This window comes from Magnolia sinica, chromosome 2 (assembly GCF_029962835.1).
Source record: "Magnolia sinica isolate HGM2019 chromosome 2, MsV1, whole genome shotgun sequence".
In the NCBI taxonomy this organism is placed as follows: domain Eukaryota; kingdom Viridiplantae; phylum Streptophyta; class Magnoliopsida; order Magnoliales; family Magnoliaceae; genus Magnolia; species Magnolia sinica.
In genome coordinates, this window is record NC_080574.1 from 12,565,297 (window position 1) to 12,590,776 (window position 25,480).

Consider the following 25,480-nt stretch of genomic DNA (forward strand, 5'->3'; position numbering starts at 1 on the left):
ACTATCAATCTGGTAGAAAAAATAATGTTGATAATAATGATAATAATCAGCGATGTGCGTTGTGCACACATACCGCTTCAACCACAAAGCCATGAACCTTCGAAACTGTGGGCGAATCTTCATTAAATTTTCAATCTCGTATCTCTCTAAGACTTCTTTACGTCGAACTCCACCATCACGAAGACGCGAAATCACCAGAAAACTATCAATCAACTAGTCACCACTAGAGGATGTATCATCTTCCTCGACAAGATCGTCACCCATTGCACTATGTAATAGTTATCTGGACGCAGGTCACTCATTAGGTAAGTGATCTCTCCCTAATCATGATCTCCACACACACACACACACACACACACATACACACACACACACACACACGCACACACACACATAGAGGAACGCTCAGCTATGCACCGGTTCGCACATCATTACATGCGAACCTACCTATCAACCGTTGGATAAGGTAGACATTCTTGATGAAGGTGCTCTTAGCGCAAGCTTAAAAAAACGAGTTTCCTTCTCTCATACGCCTCTTCACCTACTCTCCGAAGGATGCAGCGAAAGCCTTTTCACATAAAATTCTTTCACTAGGATGTTAGGTGGGTCCTACTAAGATGTTAATGATAAATCCATGCCGTCCATACATTTTTAAAAATAATTATATAGTATGAACCCAAAACTGAGGTAAATCAAATTCTCAAGTAGGCCACACACTGTTGATTGAACTCTCACCATTAAAAACTTCCTGGGGCTACCAAAATTTTAGATTAAGCTGATATTTAGTTTTTTTCCATCATCCAGGTCTGCATGACCTAATCCACAGGTTGGATGTCAAATAAATATCATAGTGGGCCCTAGAAAATATTTAACAATGAGAATCAGTATCACCGTTGCTTCCTGTGGTGTGGTCCACCTGAGATTTGGATCTGCCTCAGTTTTGGGATAATGCCCTGAAATGATAAGGAAAAATGGATGGACGGGGTAGATTTCTCAAAAACATCATGGTTGGCCCCACCTAGATTTTCAACGAACTTTGCAAATTAGGGGGCAGATTTGATTTCCTGTAAAAGCCTTTCGCAGGAAGTTCTTGCGCAAGGATGCTGAGTGGGGCCCACCACCATGTTTTTGGAAAATATACTCCATTCATCCGTTTGTTGAGCTCATTTTAGGAAAATCGACCAAAAATGAGGTGGATCCAAAACTAAAGTGGGCCACACGAGAGTGAAAATTGGAGAAAGAAATACCTACCGTTGAAACCTTCCTGGGCTTCGCCTTGATGTTTATATGCCATCAAAACCATTTATAAGGTCAATAACACAGGAATGAAGTGAAAATATAGAAAATTTATCTTGAAAAAAAAACTTTTATGATCATAAAAATGTTTCAACGGTTCTCACTGAAACCTTACTATTTCCTCTCATGTGGCCCAGTTGAGTCTTGGATCCACCTCATTTTTTGTTGCTTGTCCTAAAATTAGCTCGCAAAATGGATGAACGGAATATATTTTCTAAAAACATGGTGTTGGGCCCCACCCAACATCCTTGCCCAGGAACTTCATGCCAAAGGCTTTCGCAGGAAATCCGCGTCACCGTAGAGGTTAATTGATGAGGATTGGATAATGGCATAGGTTAAGTAGCTAGAGACGACCGGAGTGCCAAGTTCTGTGTGCCCCACATGATGTATGTGTTGTATCCCTACTGTCCATACATTTGGAGAGATCATTTTAGGATATGGTCCAAAGAATGAGGTAGATCCAAGGCTGGGATGGACCCCACCATAGAAAACAGTGGTGAGTGTGACGCCCACCATTGAAACCTTCAAAAGGTCCACCATAATTTTTATTTGAGATCCAATCTGTTCATGTGTTAACGCAGATATGAAAGAAGGGAAAACACAAATATTAGCTTGATCGAGAGCTTTTGTGGCCCTCGAACTTTTTAATGGCGGGTGTCACTCTCTCTGTTATTTTTTGTGGTGGTGTCCACTAGATCTTTGGATCTGACTCATTCTTTGGATCATGCCCTAATATGATCTCCCCAAATGGATGGGCGGTGTAGATACAAAACATACATCATGGTGTGGCCCACAAAACTTGGTGACGTTCACTTCGTCAGGGAGTCAGTGGACGCATATCACATCCTACCTTTGCCCGTCTCTAGAATAGGAGGTAGCTTTGAGTGGCCACCGTAATGTTTTCTACGGTCTTATCCACACCATCCATCCATTTTTTTCATCATTTTAAGCAATTAGCTCAAAAATGTGGCAGATCCAAGATAGATGTGGGCTACACAGTGAGGATTAAACCCTTACTGTTGAAAAATTCATGGGGGCCAAAGAAGTTTTGGATGGAGCTGATATTTGTGTTTTCTCTTCATCTAGATCTATGTAAATTTATGAATAGGTTGGATGCAAATATAAATCACGGTGGGCCCTAGAAAATTTTCAACGGTGAGAATTATTATCACCGCTGCTTCCTATGGTGTGGTTAACTTGAGCCTTGTATCTGTCTAAATTTCGGTTCTATGCTATACAATGATGCTGAAAAATGGATGAATGGTGTGGATAAAACCCAAACTTTACGGTGGCCACTCAAAGCTCCTGCTTCGGAGCTAGGTAAGGGCGGGGTAAGACACATTAAGCGTAATTTCATGTGGGGCCCACCCTAGCCTTGGGTCTACCTCATTCTTTGGACCATATCCTAAAATGATCTCTCCAACTGTATGGATGGTGGGGATACAACACATACATCATGTGGGGCACACAGAACTTGGTGACGTCACTCCAGTCATCTCTAGCTACTCACCCTACGCCAATATCCAATCCGCGTCAACCTCTGTGGTGACGCGGATATCCTACGAAAGCCTTTGGCATGAAGTTCCTGGGCAAGGATGCTGGGGGGGGGGGCTCACTAATTGCTTGCCTCCAAGTGTAGAGGTTTGTAAGCAGTATCCTGTGAATACAGGGTCGATCCCACAGGGAGATGAATTGTGAGGATAAAAAAATCAAATGCAAAATAAACTAAGTAATAAAAATTAATCTGATGATTTGATTTTTGAATTTTTGAATGGATGTAATTTAACTGAATAAAATAACACCCAAGCTTCAAAGTTTCACACATATGTTAATGTTCCAAAATCATGATGACTTGGATAACACAACTAGGATCTGAGCACTATGTCAGCCTAATCGTAAAATAAAACAGTTTAAATATTTTAATAAATGATATAAAATATTAAAAAATGATGGATTTGCACCATTGACATATATTCTCAGGCGCCAGTGATTTTAAGTATTCAATATCTATAGGATAATGAATATCAAAGAAATATAACAAGTTGAGAACATCTCCTATCTAGGAAATCTAATTGATCAAGGGTAAGCCTATCCATCAATGTAGATCTCATATGATGGAAACATATGGATCTCACAAGAGGATAAAAAACAAAACCTAAATAATAAATAACATGCATATACCATTCTTCTCATCATTAAAACAATCAATCATCATAATCTTAATGAAATATTAAACCCATGTGCTTCCCTTCTATCTTGGGCTAGAGGGAACTTAGAAAAACATAATTAAATTGCAGAAATAAAAAGCAACAAGAAATAAAGAAAAAAATGCAAATAGAAAAGATTTAAAAAAAACAACTTACAAAGCTTTAATAAAACTAAAAACTCTTTAAAAACCCTAAATTTTGCTTTAGGATGTCTTGAATAATGTTTAGGAATACCTTAGGAAGCCCTATTTATAAGTAGGGAACTCCAATTTTTGTATAAAGTTGAAAAACCCTAGAAACCGTCTAAAATATACGTATTTTTTCAAAATAGATTTCTTGTTGCATAGTTCATTTAAAACAGACTTCCTGCTGCGTAATTTTTCAAAATAAACTTCACAGCTTCAGAATACACTTTTTTAAGACGATTTCAGGATTCTTCACTTCAAATCTTCGATTCTCTTCATTCCTCACTTAGTTTTCTTAGATCTTTAACATGAGAATTCTTCAATCTTGGTCTCTTATGATCTATCCCTTGCCTTGGTGATTTTTGAGCATCAAATTCTTACTTTTTAGCACCATTTTTCAATCAAAGCTCTTAAATTCACCTTGTAACATATACATGAGTAAAATAAGATATTAAAATGATTTATGTTCATAAAACCAAGATATAAATGGAAAAAATTATGCAATATTTGAGTCTTAACACACCCCAACCAGCATTTTGCTAGTCTTGAGCAAAATAAGAGAAGAAAAATAAAAATAAGAATAAAAATTAATTTTAAAAATAAAATTAAAATGAAAAAAATTCTAATTACACCACTTTCGTAGGTAATCTCGATTGCATTTAGGATATGCAACAAGGCTTTAAACCCCTAGGTTTTCCCTAGTGGACGAGTTATAGTCTCGTGAGAGTTTTCAGAAATGTTACCCACAAACATTGAAAACATGAAAAATAGTTCAACACTCAGAAATTTATATAATTGTGCCTTCATTCATCATATGAATTTCAAAGTAAAACAATACTTACCCTGAGTCTGAAGTTAGTTAGAATCTCAATCTTCTAATTCATTACATCCTTGAATTCAGAGACCTAATCAAAATTTAGAATAGTTATGATCCAATATCCTTAGGTGCTCCATGATACTAGTCTAACTTTGAGAAATATGCATGTTCTCTATCCTGACTCCTTTCAATCATTTCAAGAATATGAAAACTCTAGTTATCTCATTTTCTTTATGCTATTTCTTCTTTTAATATCATATCCTCATTATTATAGACCACCCTTAAATGAAGATTCCCACCGTGTTTACTTCATACTTGTAATGGTAACAGTAATAGATACTTAGGTATCCTTACTCCGAATTACTAACACGATTGTTATGGTCATTGCATTCATGCTCTATAATAAAATTTTCTTTTTCCATCATTTTTTTTTTTCAATATTCTCTCTTTTAAGCATATATTAATGGTACTAGTTCATTCAACCTTGTTTGAATCAAAATTTGTTATTCTAGTTCACATATCATATTCCTCACTTAGTTAGTTAGGGTGTATTGTGAATTCAGTACATCAAATTACAACTCATTTTAAACTAGTGATTAGATAATTGAGCTCAAGTTTATAATTTTTAGTTATCAGAATTTTGACTACTATTGACCTAGACTAAGTATTAACTTTGCCTTTGGAATTTGCATAATATCATATTCACATTCTTGTATATATTATTTTGAAAATGTTGAAAAAATTTCCCCATAAGCCTAAAAAAATAAACTTAAACCTAACTGAAACCTAAAAATAATAAAAATAATAATAAAATAAACTGAAACCTAAAAAAAAACCTTCACATGGATGACTATCCACACCCCCCAACCTAAAATCTACATTGTCTCCAATGTAATGATAATGTAATGCAGAGAACAATAAAGGGTGGATAGTACCTGCTATGTAAAACTCACCTGCTATATAACACTAAAAAAATTGAATATGATACAAATCCTACACAAATGCTCCATCAGACTAGGAGCATCATTCTGAATATTCGGGCTCATGAAGAGGGAATGACTCCTCTCCCAAATGAAAATTTTTCATATAAGGCTTTAATCTCTGACCATTAACCTTGTATACATTGTCATTACGTGGATTCTCAACTTCAACAGCCCCAGGAATCTCTCCTCAGCTCCTTTAATTCATTCAACTCTAATTTCCTTTATCCACTTGCTTGGTCCATATCAAAGTTTAATTTCTTTATTGTCCAGTAGGATCTATGTTCCAATTTCACATGTAAGTGGTAAGCCTTCCCATATACCAATTTGTATAGAGACATTCCAATCGGGGTCTTCTAAGCAGTCTTATAAGCCCATAAAGCGTCAGATAGTTTGAGGAACCAATCCTTCCTATCTGGCCTTATAGTTTTTTCTAAAATATGTTTGATTTCCTGATTAGAAATCTCAGCTTGCCCACTCGTTTGTGGGTGGTATGGGGTGCTCACTTTATGCTTGATGCTATATTTCTTCATCCAAGCGTCAAATATCCTATTGCAAAGGAGACCTGCCATCACTAATGATGGCCTTTAGAGTTCCAAATCTAGCAAAAAAAATTTTCTTAAGGAATCGTATGACCACATTGTTGTCATTGGTCTTACTTGGAACTGTCTTAATTCACTTTGAAATATAGTCCACACCAACCAATATATAAAGAAATCCAAAAGAAGAGGGAAATGGGCCCATAAAATCAATACCCCAACAATAAAAAATCTCCAATGGTAAACTTGGGAATAAAGGTATCATGTTGCACCGGGACACTCTTCCCAATTTTTGACATTTATTACAAGCAACACAGAAAGCATGAGTGTCTTTAAACATGGTAGGCTAGTAAAAACCACACTGTAGGATTTTTGTAGTCATTTTCTTAGAAGAAAAATGGCCACCACATGCTTCCATGTGACAAAAGGAAATAACACTCTGAACTTCATCCTCTGGGACACAACGTCTAAAAATTTGATCAGTCCCATATTTATATAAATACTAGTCATCCTAGAAGAAGTTCCTAACCTCGGTTTCAAAACGCTTCCTATCTTGTGACTTCCAATGATACGACACTTTTCCCGTTACAAGATAATTCACTATATCGCATACCAAGGCAATTTGGAGATCGCAAATAATTGTTCATCAGGGAAAGCATCCTAAATATTCATCTCCTCAGTGGAATCATCTAACACCAATTTAGAGAGTTGATCGGCCACTACTTTTTTTACTCCTTTCTTATCTTTTATCTCTAAGTCAAATTCTTGGAGTAGGAGGATCAATCTCAAAAGTCTCGGCTTTGCATCCTTCTTAGATAACAAATATTTCAAAGCTTAGTGGTCTGTGAAAATAACCACTTTGGATCCCAACAAGTAGGACCTAAACTTATCCAAAGCAAAAACTACTGTAAGTAACTCTTTTTCAGTTGTTGAGTAGTTCACTTGGGCTGAGTTTAAAGTTCTACTCGTATAATGAATAACGTAGGGCTATTTATCTTTCCTTTGGCCCAAAACAGCCCCTATGGCATAATCACTTGCATCGCACATTAGTTCAAAAGGAAGCGTCCAATCTGGTAGACGCATGATAGGTGCAGTGGTAATGGATGATTTAATTTTATTAAAAGTACTTACACACTCATCTGTCCACTTAAATGGAGCATCCTTTTAAAGAAGATTAGTCAAGGGTCTAGTAATGGCACTAAAGTCTTTGATGAATCTTCTATAAAAACCAGCATGCCCTATAAGTGATCTAATATCTCTAACAATTTGGGGGATAGATAGATTAGTTATAATGTCGAGTTTTGAGCGATCTAGCTCGATTCCATTTTTGGAGATAACATGGCCCAAAACAATTTCCTTTTGAACCATGAAATGACATTTCTCCCAATTTAAGACAAGGTGTTTCTCTTCACACCTAGACAAGACAAGAGATAAATTATAGAAGCATTTATCAAAACTACTCCCAAATACAGAAAAGTCGTCCATGAAAACCTTAAGAAACTTCCCAACCATATTTGAAAAAATACTTAACATACACCATTGGAAAGTTGTTGGGGCGTTACACAATCCAAATGGCATCCGTTTGAAAGCAAACGTGAACGTGGTTTTCTCTTGGTCTTCCAAGGCTATCTCTATTTGGTTATATCCGGTATATCCATCAAGAAAATTATAAAAGGAATGACCTGCTACCCTCTCTAAAACTTGATCAATGAATGGTAGAGGAAAATGGTCCTTTTTTGTGACCTGGTTTAATTTTCTATAGTCAATGCAAACACGTCAACCAGTGGTGATACGTGTTGGTATGAGTTCATTATTAGAATTCTGTATAATAGTTATTCCAGATTTCTTTGGGACTACTTGAGTTAGACTCACCCAAACACTATCAAATATTGGATAGATGATTCCCATATCCAATAATTTGATCACCTCATTTTTTACAACTCCATCATGTTTATATTGAGACGCCTTTGAAGTTGTCTAATTAGTTTGGTGTCTTCATCGAGGTGGATCTGATGGGTGCATATGGAAGGGCTTATATCCTTGATGTCAAAAATGGTCCAGCCCAAGGCTCCTTTGTAGTCCCTTAGAACATTCAACAATTTAATCTCTTGATCTTTGTCTAAAAATGAAGAGATTACCACAGGATAAGTTTTATTTTTACCTAAGTATACATATTTAAGCTCATTTAGTAGTGGTTTTAAATCAAGCTTTGAAATATTGGTTGGTGATGGCAGAGGTTGCGAGTCCTCGATAGATAGGATTTGAGTGCGCGGTCTCCATTAGTACATACCAATGTCTTGGGTGGTTGTGCTCTCATTATCATTACAAATTTCGGCAAACACTTTTTCTAAATCAGAATTTTTCAAGTCCCCAATGACTTAAATCAATTCCTCAATCAGACTAGGTTTCAATTCCTCTTCTTCTATCAAGTAGTTCATGAAATTCAGCTTATGAATTTCATTATTATCAATGGGTTGCTTACATAGATTGAAAAATATTTAGCTCTAGAGTCATGTTATCAAAAGACAAGTTCATCATTTCATTCCTGCAATTTATGGTTGCATTTGAAGTTACCAGGAATGGGTGGCCTAAAATGATGGGAACTTGAGCGCTAGCATTTATACATGGTTCAGTGTCTAGTACAATAAAATCCACGGGGAAGTAGAATTTCTCCACTTGAACTAGCACGTCCTCTAAAATTCCCTTTGGTACCTTAATAGAGCGATCAGCGAATTGGAGTGTAATCGTGGTTGGTTTAAGCTCGCTTAACCCAATTTGTTTGTAAACTGAATATGGTACTAAGTTGACACTTACACCAAAATCTAGTAAAGCATGCTCAATTTGGAAATTTCCAATAATACAAGGAATAGTGGGACTTCCCGGGTCTTTGTATTTTGGTAAAACCCTTTGTTAAATGATAGCGCTCACTTTCTCAGTAAGGAAGGCTTTTTTGTGCACATTTAATTTTCTCTTTACAGTGCACAAGTCCTTGAGATATTTAGCATATGATGGAATTTGTCTAATGGCATCGAGCAAAGGAATATTAACAGTAACCTTTTGGAGCACATCCAACACCTCTTGATATTTCATAGAGACAATCGGATTCCGAAGTCTAGATGAGAATGAAACTGGAAGCTCATATGACTTAGTCTCTTTATCCTTTTGCTATTGCGGCTCTTGAACTATAGCCGGTTCATTATTTTCTTGAGATAGTGGCTTATCCTCCGGTATTTCTACCTATTGCATTATCTTGTTATCGACCTCTTTTCCACTTCTCAAGGTAATGATGGCCTTAACTTGTTCATGATGTAGCTCACTTGGATTTGAGTCTCCAATGAAATGTGTATTTCTAGGGTTTGGTACAGGTTGAGAAGGAAGAGTACCTTTTTTCCTAGCATTTAGTTGAGTCTCAATCCTAACCACAACTGTCTTTAATTCCTGATTTGATTGGATTAAAGACTGATTCATTTGAGCTTGAGAGTTTATGAATGCAGTCAATGCATCCTTCACAGATGATCGCTTTGGGGGGCACATATAATGCATTGTTAGGTGCCCCGAAGAAGTTGTTTTGTGGAGGCATTTGAGGTGCATTAAGTGCATTAATTTGTGGTCCATTCCTCCAACTAAGATTAGGATGGTTACGCCAATTTGGATTATACGTGTTTTCCATTGGTTGCATAACTGACCTTTGGTAGTTATTTATAGCATTTGCTTGATCATGCTCATGCGTGATATTTTGTACAACTGAGATTATTGGACAATCCTTTGTGTCATGGTCTGTACCACCACAAATGCTACAAAAATTACCTAAGGAAGTATTTGCTTTAACCATATCAACCTTCCTAATTTTCAAGGCTTCGACCTTTCTAGCCAATGCAGCGAATTTTGCATTAAGGTCGTCTTCTTCTCTTAGGACATACATTCCCACTTTCTCTCTAGGAATGGGTCTAGTTTGGTCTGATTTAGCAGAGACATCCCATGTCTGCGTATTCTTTGCTAACATATCTAGAAAATCCTAAACTTCATTACGATCTCTGTCAAGAAAGGTTCCACCACACATCATCTCTATGAACTGACGGGTATCCATGGTGAGCCCCTTTCGGAAAGCATCAATCACGTGCCATGGTTCATAACCATGATGTGGACAAGTAATTAGAATGTCTTTGAAGCACTCCCAAGCTTGAAAAAATAGTTTATTCCCCTTTTGGGAGAATGACATGATTTCTTATTTTAGTGCATTTGTTTTGTGCTCGGAAAAGAACTTTTTCAAAAACTCTCTACTTAAGGCTTGCCATGAAGTGATGGTATTAGGTCTTAGAGAGTTGAGCCATGCTTTGACCGGATCCTTTAGAGAAAATGAGAATAACTTAAGCTTAAGTACATCCCTATTGCCATTATTTACTTGTAATGTTGCAAGTACTTCCTCAAAGTCCTTGAGGTGCAAGTAGGGGCTTTCAGAATCCAAGCCATGAAATTTATGAATTAATTGAATCATACCTAGTTTAAAATTAATGTTCCCTGTATGAGTAGGGAAAACTATGCAAGATGGTAAAGTTGATCTCTCAGGGTGTAAATGTTCACGTAAAGTCTGTGGTTGGTTTAACACATTCCTATGAACTTCATTTTCATCCTCAAGGGGAGGATTATGTTAATTTTCTTTATTTGATTTATAGTTGGATTTGGCAGATTTGGATTTGGATTATCAACTAGGTCTGCCATGGAATCCAAATGATGTTGAGTGTCTCTTCTAAGTGAATGATCGAGGCTTAGAATTAGTCCCCCTTCAGAGGAGGGTCGATTGTTTTGATCCCTACTCCAACGGGACATAAACCATCCACACCACATAAAAAATACCACTAATTCAAATATCAAGTATGATACTTAAAATAAAAAAAAAACTTAACCAACAACCCAGGCGGCAAGGCCGACCATGAGGGTTCAATCTACAAAGCAAAATAAATCAACAACCCAGGCGGCAGGGCCGACCATGAGGGTTCAATCCATAAAGCAAAAATAAATCAACAACCTAGGCGGCAGGGCCGACCATGAGGGTTCAATTTAAAAAATAATAATAATAAATAAATCAACAAAGTAAAACTAATGCAGAAATTAAACTATGCTAATTTGGAAAATAGATTCAGCGGATGATCTTTGTGATCAAACAGCAACTGTAGGACAACCATAACACTTGAGTGATAATATCCCAAGCATGGCAACCTTATGTCATAGTCAGTGCTTGAAAGACCTAACTGAATTTATTTTCAAAGAAAAAGAAAAAAAAAATCTACAGAAAATTTAGAGAGTTTAGAAGAGAACTTACCTTAGCTATCTTGCACAGATCTGATCTATTTCAGTCTCTGCCCGGCAACGGCGCCAAAAACTTGATTGCTTGACTCCAAGTGCAAAGGTTCGTAAGTAGTATCCCGTAAATACAAGGTCGATCCCACAGGGAGATTAATTGTGAGAAGAAAAAAATCAAATGCAAAACAAACTAAGTAATAAAAATTAATCTAATGATTTGATTTTAGGATTTTTTAATGGATGTAATTCAACTAAATAAAATAACACCTAAGCTTTAAAGTTTCATACATAGGTTAATGTTCCAAAATCATGATGACTTGGATAACACAACTAGGATCTGAGCACTATGGTCAGCCTAATCGAAAAATAAAACAATTTAAATATTTTAATAAATGATATAAAAGATTAGAAAGTGATAGATTTGCACCATTAACATATATTCTCAAGCGCCAGTGATTTTAAGTATTCAATATCTACAAGATAATGAATATCAAAGAAATATAACAGGTTGAGAACATCTCCTATCTAGAAAATCTGAGTGATTTAGGGTAAGCCTATCCATCAATGTAGATCTCTTATGATGGAAACATATGGATCTCACAAGAGGATAAAAAAACAAAACCTAAATAATAGATAACATGCATACACCATTCTTCTCATCATTAAAACAATCAATCATCATAATCGTAAAGAAATATTAAACCCATGTACTTCCCTTCTAGCTTGGGCTAAAGGGAACTTAGAAAAAATGTAATTAAATTGTAGAAATAAAAAGCAACAAGAAATACAGAAAAAAAATGCAAATAGAAAAGATCTAAAAAAACAACTTACAAAGCTTTAATAAAACTAAAAACTTTTTAAAAATCCTAAATTTTCCTTTGGGATGCCTTGAATAATGTTTAGGAATGCCCTAGGAAGCCCTATTTATAAGTAAGGAACTCCAATTTTCGTATAAAGTTGAAAAACCCTAGAAATCGTCTAAAATATACATATTTTTTAAAATAGACTTCTTGCTGCATAGTTCGTTTAAAACAGACTTCCTGCTGTGTAGTTTTTCAAAATAAACTTCACAGCTTCAGAAAACACTTTTTCAGGACAATTTCGGGATTCTTCACTTCAAATCTTCGATTCTCTTCATTCCTCACTTGGTTTTCTTGGATCTTTAACATGGAAAATCTTAAATCTTGGTCTCCTATGATCTATCTCTTGCCTTGATGATTTTTTAGCATCACATTCTTACTTTTTAGCACCATTTTTCAATCCAAGCTCTTAAATTCACCTTGCAACACATACATGAGTAAAATACGATATTAAGATGATTTATGTTCATAAAACCAAGATATAAATGAGGAAAATTATGCAATATTTGAGTCTCAACACTCACCACTATTTTTTTAGAAAATATATTCCGTTCTTCCATTTTGCAAGCTAATTTTAGGACAAGTGACAAAAAATGAAGTGGATCCAAGACTCGACTGGGCCACACGAGAGGAAATAGTAGGGTTTCAGTGAGAACCATTGAAACATTTTTATGATCATAAAAGATTTTTTTCGGAAAAAATTTTCTATATTTTCAATTCATCCCTATGTTAATGACCTTATAAATGGTTTTGATGGCATATAAACATCAAGGCGGAGCCCAGGAAGGTTTCAACGGTAGGTATTTCTTTTTTCAATTTTCCCTCTCGTGTGGCCCACTTTAGTTTTGGATCCACCTCGTTTTTGGTTGGTTTTCCTAAAATGAGCTCGACAAACGGATGAACGGAGTATATTTCCCAAAAACATGGTAGTGGGCCACACCCAACATCCTTGTGCAGGAACTTCTTGCTAAAGGCTTTCACGGGAAATCAAATCTACCCCCTATTTACGCACGCAAGTTACAAAGTTCATTGGAAATCTAGGTGGGGCCAACCATGATATTTTTGAGAAATCTACCCCGTCCATCCATTTTTCCTTATCATTTCAATGCATTATTCCAAAACTGAGGCAAATCCAAATCTCAAGTGGACCACACCATAGGAAGTAGCGGTGATAATGATTCTCACTGTTAAATATTTTTTTAGGGCCCACCGTGATATTTATTTGACATCCAACCTGTAAATTAGGTCATGCAGACCTGGATGATGGAAAAAAAGAAAATATTAGCTTGATCCAAAATTCTGGTAGCCCTAGGAAGTTTATGATGGTGAGAGTTCAATCAACACTGTGTGGCACACTTGAGAATTTGATCTACCTCAGTTTTGGGTTCATACTATAAAATTATTTTTAAAAATGTATGGATGGTGAGGATTTATTATTAATATCTTGGTGGGACCCACCTAGCTTCCCAGCAAAAGAGTTTTATCTGAAAAGGCTTTCGTCGCATCCTTCGGAGAGTGGGTGAAGAAGTGTACGAGAGAAGGAAACTCTCTTTTTTAAGCTCGTGCTAAGAGTACCTTCATCTAGACCGTCAACCTTATCTGACGGTTGATAGGAAGGTTTGCACGTAATGACGTGCGAACCGGTGCGTAGCTGAGCGTTCATATATATAGTATTGTTTCTTTCTTTTTTTCTTTCATCGTTATAGTTGCACAAATGTTATATGTTTGACATATATTTCCATTTCCTAACATGATGCGACTTAAATGTTAATTTTAATTGTGTTAGAATATATGTTATTCATTCCTACTAGTAGTATATACACTTATTTAAATTGTTAAATAGTATTTTTATTTTTCTTTCAAATTGTTGATGTTGATTTCCATATGATAGTATGCCAAACTTATTAATAATGTGTTGTTATGAGATTTTTGTTTCATATTGGCAAAATATGTTATACTGGGTAATTCCTTAAAAATTGGCCACACTTTGATGAGAACTTATATATCATTTGGGGACCACCTTTGATGTGAGCCCACCTTAATGTGGGGCCCCACATTCAATATGAGTCATCATGAGTGTCACACCCCGAAATTCGGAACCCAAGTTGGCCAAGCCCGAATTCGAATCCGGAAGCTTGAGGATATAATATGACAAATTTCAATTTCCATTCAATTCCACATGTAATCAGAGACCAAATAAAAATAAATAAATGATCATTCATTTTCATTAATTGAATTGTCTACTATTTCAACCATCCAAATTTAAGTAAACTTTATTACATTAAAAAATCAATTTCCACCAGCCTAATATATAACAAATACATTGAAATTTATTTAATAACAACAATTAAAAAATAAAAATAAATCTTCATGTCGTCCTACTGGCTCCTTACACTTAAACCCTACAAAACAATCTGTTTGGTGGTGAGTGTGATGGCGGCTCATAGGGTTACTTCCATCCTAAGTCGGAATTTACACGTTAGTACCATATAACACGTTTCGATATATTGAGCAAAGATCGATATTAAAAGAACTTTATAATTCGCAAATCGAATTCAATTTAATACATATACTACAAAAAATGTATAATTTCGAAATGAGCTAAAATAATTGTCTTTACTTAACTTGAAAGTAACTACCTATGACGATCTTTTAAGAAATGACCGTGGGCAGAGCGTCGCGTGATGTCTTTTAGGGAATGACCCTGATCAGAGCACTACGTGATATCTTTTAGGAGTCAATCCACAGAGCGCATCCGTGTGGCATGACGCAACATGCACATTAAGTGGGTCCCATTTAATGGACAGTCCACATCAAACATGAGACCCACATGATGGATGATGGACATTGAAGGTGGGCCCACATGACGAACAACCCATAATGAAGATGGGGCCCCACATAATTAATGGTCCACATCAAGGTGGGCCCACAAAATGGACAAAGTGGGCTTCACATGATGAATGGCCCACATGCCCCTCATAATGGACAGTCCACATCAAGTGAGCCCCACCTAATGGACGGTCCACATCCAAGGTCTCGCATTATGGATAACCCATATCCAAAATGGGCCACATGATGGATGATTCACATAGAAGGTGCATTGCACATGATGAATGGTGGATATCAAAAGTGGGCCCCACATGATGGACAATCCACTTTGAAGGTAGGGCCCACACTATGGACACATCAAATGTGGACTCCATGTGATGAGTGATGGATAATGGAGATTGTGGAGCCCCACATAAAGGACAATTAACATTGATGGAAGGCCCTACATGATGGATGACCTATAGTGGGCCCTTAATGATGAATGGCTCACACAATGGACGATCAACATCAAAGGTGGGCTCCATATGATGATTGATCTAGATCTAATGTACAACATAATGGATGGCCCAAATGTTTAGGATAATTGAGCCTTCAATATATTCATCTCAAACATGCTATGCTGACGATAAGCATATCATCAATATACAATATGTTGATCTGAAGTAAACACAATGAATGAACTCACTTCTGATAAATTATTGGCTCATCATGAAAGAATAAAACTTTTTATACCACTGCCTAGGAGACTATTTTAGGCTGTACAATGACATTTTTAACCTGCAAACCTTATTCTCTGCTCCTTGTACCTCAAACTCTTAAGGTTCCTTCATGTAAATATGCTCTTCTAGTTTCTCATGTAGAAAAGCTTTTTTCACATCTAACAATTCTAATTCTAGATTGTATTAGGTAACCAACACTAATACAAATCTAATAGATATCTACTTCACAACTGGCACAAATATCTCACCGAATTCAATGCCTTATTTTTTAGCATAGCTCATCATAACTAGTCTCTCTTTATACCTATCCGGTTTTTTTTACAAAAGATCCACTTGTACCCAATCATTTTCTCCCAACATGAAGCTCCACCAGCTCCCACGTTTTATTATTGTCTATAGAATTCATCTGATCATGCATCACTGTCATGCAATTCTCGACGTCTGAGTCATCTAATGTTTCCTGAAAGGTAAACAGATCCCCCTCATCTGTAATGAGGGCAAATGCAACATCAGAGTCATTTCTGTATCTCAACGGTAGCCTATGATTTTTTAGTGAATTTCTCCTGACAGGTGGTGCCACCACCTCTTCCTATACCTCTTTTTGTGGCATAACTTTTTCAGGTATTTCAAATTTATCTATTTTCACATTAACAACCAATTTTTCAGTTTCTTATATGCTTATCCTCCCAATATAAGGAATCCTCATTGAATTTGATATCATGACTAAATATAATTTTTCGAGAAATCCGATCATATAGCTGTATCATTTCATGCTATTACTATAGCCGACAAAAGTATACTTTTTCGCCCTTTGGTCTAGTTTATCTTTCTCAACTGATAGTACATGAGAGTAAGCATTACAACTAAATATCCGCATCCCCTGAGTAGTCAATTTCATAACCACTCCATACTTCCTCTAAAATTTTTAATCAATCGGTATAAACGGAGATCGATTTACTAAATAACAAGCCATGTTAATAGCCTCAACTTATAGCTTATTGCCCAACCCATCATTACTTAAAATACTCTCTTTCCTAAAGAGTTTGATTTAGATGCTCCGCCACACTATTCTACTTTGGTGTATGCCTTACTATATTAAGCCTCATGATCCCCTTGTTTTTATAAAACAAATTAAATTCTTTTGAAGTAAACTATCTGCCATTATTGGTCCTCAAAACTTTCAATTGTCGTCTTGACTATTTTTCAATCATAACTTTCTATGACTTGAAAGTGTCAAACACGTCGGATTTATTCTTCATGAAATAAACCTGCACCTTTTTAGAGAAGTCGTCAATAAATGTTATGAAGAATGACGACTCCTCTAGAAACAATAGGCAGCAACCCTCATACATTAGAATGCACATAGTTAAGTTGTCCGTTACTTACATGTTTTCTAGTTTTAATTGGTAAATTTAATTATTTACCATATATGCAATGCTCACATATATCTAAATTAAACTTTTTAAAAGTAGGAATTAAATCACGATTGAGTAGTACCTTCATGCCACGCTCACTCATGTGGCCTAGGCGGGCATGCCACACACATGCAGATATGGATGCTTCTACAGACGCTGTAACTCCACTTAATATAATTATCCCAATCAACTCGTAAAGGTTTTCGCTTCGTTGTGCCTTCATAATAGTGAGCGCCCCTTTAGAAACTTTAAGGACACCTTCATACCCAACAAATTTGTACCCGAGTGCCTCAAGAGCTCCTAGAGATATCGAATTTTTCTTCAGGTCTGGAATGTACCTCACATATGTCAGATTATGCTCTACTCTATTAAACATTCTAATGCACACTAAATCAATTCTAGTCATCTTACAGGTATGATTTTGCCGATAATAACCAGGCCACCATCATACGCATTCTACGTAGTGAACCAACTTCAATGAGGACACATGTGATACGATGCCCATATATCCAAAATTCACTCTTTATACAAGTGTCTGACCTTGGACATAGACAATACGTTGTAGCCACTCATCTCCTCACTAAATTCCACTGAATTGACCTTATTTTGTAAATTATCTGAATTCTCATCTTCCTAGGCTTTAGGATTTATGTAGTCCTTTAGATATCCCGTCCTCCCACAATTTTAACACTTTAACTTATGGTTGCCCTTCGACTTGGATCTTGGATATATAAGTACCTTCCCCACCGTTATTTCATTTTTATTGCTTCGATTGAACGACAAAGGTAACGATATCAAGGTCTAAGTAATCCCTACTATTGCAAAAGGTATCCATCAAATTCTCATAGGAATCTGGAAGGGACGTCAACAAAATTAGGCTTATCTTCTTAATCAATCTATGCCTTCACACTTGGTAGCTTGCAAATGAGTTTGTTGAAGGCATTGATGCAATCAGAGAGATATGACCCTTCCATCATCTTAAGAGTGTACAATTGTCTCTTCATATATAGGTGATTGGAGAGCGACTTCGTCATGTACATGCTCTCTAACCTCGCCCACAAGCCCATTATATTCGCCTCATTAATAACATTATAAAGGGCCTCGTCAGCCAAGCATAATTGAATTGTGTTAATCACTCTCAGATATGGTTGTCTTAATTCTCTTCCTTCATAGTTTCAAGACATCTTGGTTTGGCAAGGCATGCTTGTGACACCCCTTTCTGAATTCTAAAGGCGGTCTCGATGGACGCTAAAATCTAAAAAGTAGGAGTGTAGATTGCATTAAAGTGCACCTACTGTGATACTCTAGTGGAGGCAATCTAGAACCTCAATGCAAGCATCAACAATAGATGGCCAACGCAAGAAGGTATCAGGAGATTTGCACAGGGGAGGGAATCTTTATAAGGTGAAATCAGGAGGCACGATTAGACTATATCATCTGAGATCTCACAATTTGAATCCCTTCAATGCAATCCAACGAGCAACGTTTACTTCTCTAGGAGAGGGGACACAATTGATCAGGAGTAGGGGCCCTTTTGTTGTAGCGATCGATTAGGGGCCAACAACTGGACGTATTCTTCCCCAGCAAGCAGAGCATGTTCACCAGTCAATGATCAACCAACAGCCAACGAGTAAGCAGAGCACAGTTCGAGGGACATTCACGCACCACACACCCATTAACCTGTAGCAAACCCGAACTCGACACTGCCTACATTCTAATATGTGGGTCCTGCTTGAAGTTGTAGGCCGTACATCTGTTTCCTTTTTAATAATAATAAAAAAATCTTATTTCCTTAATAAAATGACTTTCATCTTTAACCTTCATAATTTAAAGTTATTTTTATATGTAAACTTCTGTCTCGAACTTTACATTTGATCCCTTTGAATCTGTCTCATATCCAATATAAAACCCAAACTTAAAGCCTATGCTCTGATACCACTTGTTATGTGCATCCGCCATCTATTAATAATAGAAGCAACCTTATATATAATGAATCAAACATGCGAATAGAGAAATGAAAATCGAGAAATCACAGAGAAACACAAAGATATTAAGTGAAAAAACCCTTGTGGGAAAAAAACCATAGTACCAAGCAACAAACAATTCACAATAATAAAAAATTTACAAGAAATGGAACAACTTATAGAGAAGAAAGCTTTAGATTTTCCTATTTAAAACCCTAAAAATCATGTAAGCTATATCTACGATAAACGGATTAACATTAATTCCGTATTACAAAGATTTATATAGATTTTTGCATGAAATAAAAAACAAAACACACACTTATGTATAACTTGCGTATTTCATTCGATCAACCCCACCTAGCATTTGGTCGACTGGAAACATCATAAGGATTTTGAGTTGACCAGAATCCAACTTCGGTCGACCAAAATTATTACTGGAAGGTTTGATCGAACTTAGAGCTGTACATGAATCGAGTTAGCTTGCTTGACTCAACTCGAAAAAGCTCGATTCGACTTAGTTCAAAACTGAGTTCGAGTCGAGTCGAGTTGATTTTTTTGAGCTTGAAATATATTGAGCCGAGTTTGAGCTTGCCCAAGCTCGACTTGACTCGGATCAACCCCAACTTGAATCCAACTCAGATCGAACCAGTTCGCTGACTCGGTTATTTCAGCATTAATGTTGCTTACCAAGTGTTTGATGAAATGACTCAACGAAGTGTTGGCTAGTGGTGAGGAAGGTATGGATATGAAACAAATACTCTTGTATCTTAATTTTGATGTTTTCTGTCAAGTGTTTGATGAAATACCTATAAACTGCTACTGTTGTTTTTCATAACATGAGAATTTAAAGGTGCACTTCATGTGTATGAGAAAATGCCACACTGGCTCGATCTTAGCTCGAACTATCCCGAGATGTTGAGCAAGCCGAACTAAGATAGCCAATCAGGCTCAAAGACCGAGCCGAGCCGAGTTTGAGATGGAGTCAACTAGTGGACGAGCTGAGTTGAGCTTTACCAAGCTCCACTAGGTTTATGATAGGAGAGGTCCGGGTTTTTTTGAGTTTTCTTACCGTTGATACGTAGAGCATATGATAGGAGAGGTCCAGGTTTTTTTTCGTGGTTGCCCTCCTGAATCATCAGGTAAGTTGTATATCTGTTGGTTGCAAATGAAATTATATATCTTTTTCCGAAAAAAAAAAAGCTCCACTAGGTTGGACCCGTGTACAGTTTGTGTTAGCAGGACAAAATAGATTCTCTCAGCAAAATGAAAGCACCGACCACTCATTATAGGCATTTATTTCATTTTCTCTTTTTAAGGTCATGTCATTCACGGGCAATAAGAAAAGTTTGAAAATGTGAAATGGTTCTCAAATAAATATAAATATGATTATTGCAGTACCAGGGCTAGGAAAAAATGTGCAACCGCTGCAGTTTTGTAACTATGGAAGCTCATCCATGATACGCATGGCATATGTGGACACTAATCCAGTCCGCAGAAACAAGTGCCCCTATGATTATCTAGTCCATCATATTTCTCTTGTTGAGCTTTAGCTGATGACCCTTTTGTTTTCAATCATTCATTTGATGAAAACTGCCTTTCATTCAATCGCCCTTCTGATGGAAGCCTGATTGGACGGCTAGAATTGCTCGATCGCCATTGTTTACAATCTACAATCTACTCACAACAGGAAGGAGGAGGAGAAGCAATTCCATTGCCATGGTTTATATCTAATGAATTGAGGGATTTGGGAGAAGAAGACCCAATTTCAATGCCATTGTTTTCGCACGATTCTTGAGCTTTTCTTCCGTGACAACACCTTTCTTCTTTACCTGTGATGTTCCAACATATATACAGAAAAAACATTCTCACTGACTGAAAGATATAAATGGAGAAATGCTGAGGGGACCCACCTCACATGTGGAAATGGTCATGAATGTCTGTATGTGATCAGAGCTGCTCATCAGGCAATTTGGATAGGTGCCAGATCTTACTATCAGGCTGAAATAAGTGTCAGGTGGGATACATGCATGTATGTAGAAATTGGACAATTTGTCAATTTCTCTTAAATAGTTATACACACACACACACACACACACACACACACACACACACACACATGTATGATTCACCTGATGATCACTTCGGTCAATGAGCGGCTCCACAATCCCAAACAAAGATTCCTCGTTTACACATGTGAGGTTTGTGTATGTCATAGACAACTTACACGAAGGAAAGCGGTGGTGATCATGTGATCACGGTCGATCTGGTTGACAGAATTGCAAGTGATCTCTAAGCCTAGAGATTCTATCACCCGCTGCACTTGACTCAGTGCACCCATTGCTCTATTGCAGCCGATCTTTAGCACAAACCTCTCTTCATCAAACATCTCCACTTCAATCTAGAAAAACCAAATATCCATATACTTAACAGACCTTCACTACTAACAAGAGAATAATCACAAGATGCAATTTGGGTCGGGTACCAATTATTAAGTGATTATCAACCCTTCAACCCATGGATTAGTGGACCACTTCTTGGATGAGAAATAGCCCCAAACCAGCCCAAACCAGTAAGCCTATAGATCGAAGGGTTAGAAACATGCAATATCTGCAGTTCTTTACTATTAGCCCATCAGGAAGGTGGCCCATCGGTTCGTCGGTTTGCATTGATCGACGTGTTCACTGGGTCTCTTGGGTAATATGGTTAATACCATCCTATCAATGCACACCTGATCGAGTTAGAGATGGAAAAAGAAGAAGAAAAACCTAAGAACCTTAAACCAAAACCTGTGATATAGCTGGAGGAGAATCGCACGGAAATAATTCTTGAGGTTGCATTGGTGGGATTTCTTCCTGCACAACAAGGGAGTCATCGTCGCAGGAAGAGTCCTCTGTGATGTTGTTATTCTCCTTCTCCCTCTCAATTTGTTGCAGAATGCTTTGTAGGTAAGCTAGAGCATCGACGAGAATAGATCTCTTGTCCATCTTTAACAACAAAATCAATAGCAGTTAGAATCATATATAGTATCATTTATTATTTGTATGAAAAACATACATTTTTTTATTTTTATTTTTTATATTACAGTCATTTTGGTAATGTTTGTGGTGTGTTCATATCTAATGTAAGGATGTCTTTGTTGATCTTAATTTGGTTGTTTTGAAAAAAATAAAAATAAACATTGTAAATTCCTCTACAATTTCTCAACGTCATATGATACTTTTATGGCTACTACATCTCTTGGTGCAATTAGATATTTTCTCATGGCATCAGTGCCAATACAGATGATGTGTTGAGATGTACTTGAAATGGAATGCACGCATAAGATGATTTATAAACATGAATGTAAATGATTACCTTTGTGATGTTTGGTACGAGAGATCTCAGGCTGAAGAGTTGCTGGTTTAACCGTTTTCTCCTATTTCGCTCTGATACCAAGTTCTTACTGTTGGGTGCATTGGCCTTCTTATCTTCACTATCCGATTCTTCCTCTTCCGCTCCCTCGTCATCATTTGACTGTTGTTGTAGTTGTTCAATCTGGTTTATAGAGCCAACTGACGATGATGGTCGGAGGGTTGATCCGTCTTCTAAGAGGGAGAAGAGTTCCGAATCAAAGCCATCTGATTCAAGGAACCTATTAACTTCTTGTTGTTGTTCTGCTTCTTGTTCTTGTTGTTGCTGCTGCTGTTGTTGTTCTGCTTCTTGTTCTCGTTGCTGCTGCTGCTGCTGTTCTTCATTTTGGTGTGTAGAACCGATAGACGAGGAATGCTGGTGGTGGACTGAGTCACCTTCCTCCAAGAGAGAGGTGAGATTTAAATCATTGCCGTCTAAGTCAGAGATGTGGCCATTCCACCAAGCATCCAAAGAAGAGCTGAAAGAGTTCTCTAACTCAGGACAACCTGGCCAAATGTCTGGCCCCTCCATCAGGAAACACTCCAAATCCTCCATTCCTTCAACTACAAAGACACCTTCACTTACCCAAAAGGCGCTCACAAATCACTACTTCTCCCTCCAAAGCACAAACAGATCCTCCACTCCTTTCAGACGCTTGTTCTTTTCTCTACTCTATCCCAAGCTTTTGTAACCCTCATCAAAGGTATACGGGGCAAGTCGTCAACGTGTCCCTGCACCTGGCTATCTCACGTCGTGTCACATTTGTTTCTTCTTATAGAGTATATATATTATATCTACTATAAATAAATCAGTGCCCCTGTGGCAGTATAGGATCTAGTGCTCCAAGTTGCACAGGGTCTACGTGCACAATTCAATCAGTCAACCCTGACCGCCCGTTGGGTTGGGCTCACTGTTCATGGTTGGAGCATCTTATGTAGTATTTATTTTGCTAGTGGACTTGATTTGCTTTTCCTGAGTGTTAATGGGCTTGTTTTAACTGTCTCTGAATTTTCAGGCACAGCAATAAATTTATTTCACATGATTGGAGTATCTTATGTGAATGGATTTTTATTTATTTTTTCTCTTTTTAAATTCTTTTTTAAGTAATGAAAGAAAATGGGTTTGGTGAATTTAGGGTTGATTTTTTTTTTTCACACACACACACACACACACACACACACACACATATATATATATATATATATATATATATATATATACACGCTGGACATTGTTTCTTAAAGATAGCGTGTGAAAAACCTACAGCACTAATTGAATTAGTAAAGATAAAATCTACCTCAAAGAGGCACCTTGTTTCACTAACATATAATATTCCACAATCTCAAGTTCATCGAAGATGACCAGAGCAAGAACGGTCTAAGTCGCCCTTGGATCATTCTTGTTTTTTTAACCCTTAATCATCTATTTCGTAGCCATTCAATTGGATGGTTGGGATTGCTTGATCGATATAATTTCAGAGATACGCTAAATCCACAATGTGTCTCAAATTTTGAATGGATCTACTGGATTGTTGTACATTAATGCCTCGTGCGATGAGGATGAGTCACCACCAGTTTAAAATGATGGTAGATTTAAAATTCATTTTTAATACATAACTTCGTTCCTTTTTAGAATCTTATAAAATAGTACTTAATCTATAGGGAATGTAAACAATCGTACCCTTTTAAAATGTTTTTTTACCTTCCTTTAAATTATCTTATTAAATTAAGTAGGTTTCATTAATCCACTTTTGTTATATTTTTCCAACGGTAATTAGATTAACTGGGAGATGACATCCTTCTCGTTCCCACTCACATGCTCCAAATGTTTGTTGAGCGATGATAATTAAATGGCCATTTAGAAAACATTGTTTGATTGGGCTGTCTAGCCACTTGCAAAAAGGTTAATCACATGAGCCATTTGATTTTATTATTATTATTTTTTTTTTTTAGGGTCTTACTCTCCATTTATATATATAGACAAGTTAAATGGTCAAGATCGCCCAAATAATGTAATTCTTCGTCTTTGTTTTCCTTGTTTTTTCTTTCCTTTTATAAGGAGTCATTTGGTACCATAAATTTGGAGGATTTCATATCCCTGATTGCTCGACACCATGAAGTAATTGGAGGTTTCAAATCCCTTTCAAATATATGTTGAGAGTTTGGATTACTTTTAAATTAATTTGTATTTCAGACTAAACATGAGAACGTGTAAAGTGGATCTGGCTCCGAAAAGTATTTGAGCGAGTGACGAGAGTCGTAAGTAACTCGGTTAACATAGAGAGTATAACTACTGCCATGTTGGTAGAATTTGTATGAGATCCAACCCGTTCATTAGGTATGCAATCTCTTATTCACCTTCCAACTCAGAAATCACAACGATCCCAAACTCAGGTAGGCAACTTCGTGCAAAACAGTTGACATAGAACCTGCATTACTAATTTTGTATGGGGCCTAACTAACAAGCTAAAAAAAAGTAAAAATAAAAATAAAAATAAAATTTGTATAGGGCCTATTTGATGTCTACGTTCATATTGGCCGGGCGCGGATTAGATACCAAGTTGCTATTGAAGTGACGTCACCAAGCTCAGTGGACCTCACCATGATGCGTGTGTTGTATTCATACCGCCGAACCATTTGTAGAGGTGGTTTTGTAGTATGAGAAAAAGAATGAGATAGATCTAAAGTTCAAGTGTAACCCACTATAGAAAACAATGGGGACAATGACATCTACTGTTCAAAACTTCTTAGGGGCTACAGAAGTTTCCGATCAAGCTTATATTTTAGTTTTCACTTCATCTATGTCTATGTTAACTTATGAATAGTTTGGATCTAAAAAATACATCATGGTGAGCCATATAAATGTTTCAACGGTGGGTGTGACTGATCCCATGATTTCTGTGATGGGTCCACTTGAACTTTAGATCTATCTCATTCTTATTCTCAAGCCATAAGACCGTCTCTACAAATGGTTGGGCG

General features: G+C 36.8%; 1 protein-coding gene and 1 non-coding gene across 3 annotated transcripts; one reads left to right on the forward strand and one right to left on the reverse strand.

Moving 5' to 3' along the window:
- Window positions 1–10,154: 10,154 nt before the first annotated feature.
- Window positions 10,155–10,261, forward strand: LOC131238436 (small nucleolar RNA R71). The gene has a single exon (XR_009167845.1). It is a non-coding gene; the product is annotated as a small nucleolar RNA R71 (small nucleolar RNA).
- Window positions 10,262–20,526: 10,265 nt separating this feature from the next.
- Window positions 20,527–23,154, reverse strand: LOC131235205 (uncharacterized). Of its 2 annotated transcripts, XM_058232352.1 has the most exons (4): window positions 22,467–23,146; window positions 21,899–22,096; window positions 21,337–21,510; window positions 20,527–20,941 (listed from the first exon to the last, which is right to left on the reverse strand). In XM_058232352.1, exons 1-4 carry the CDS (start codon window positions 23,055–23,057, stop codon window positions 20,840–20,842), a joined length of 1,065 nt encoding a protein of 354 aa, XP_058088335.1. In that variant the 5' UTR covers window positions 23,058–23,146; the 3' UTR covers window positions 20,527–20,839. The 2 variants fall into 2 exon arrangements, with proteins under 2 accessions (XP_058088335.1, XP_058088340.1); XM_058232357.1 differs by lacking the exon at window positions 21,899–22,096 and having other exon boundaries at window positions 22,467–23,154.
- Window positions 23,155–25,480: the final 2,326 nt, after the last annotated feature.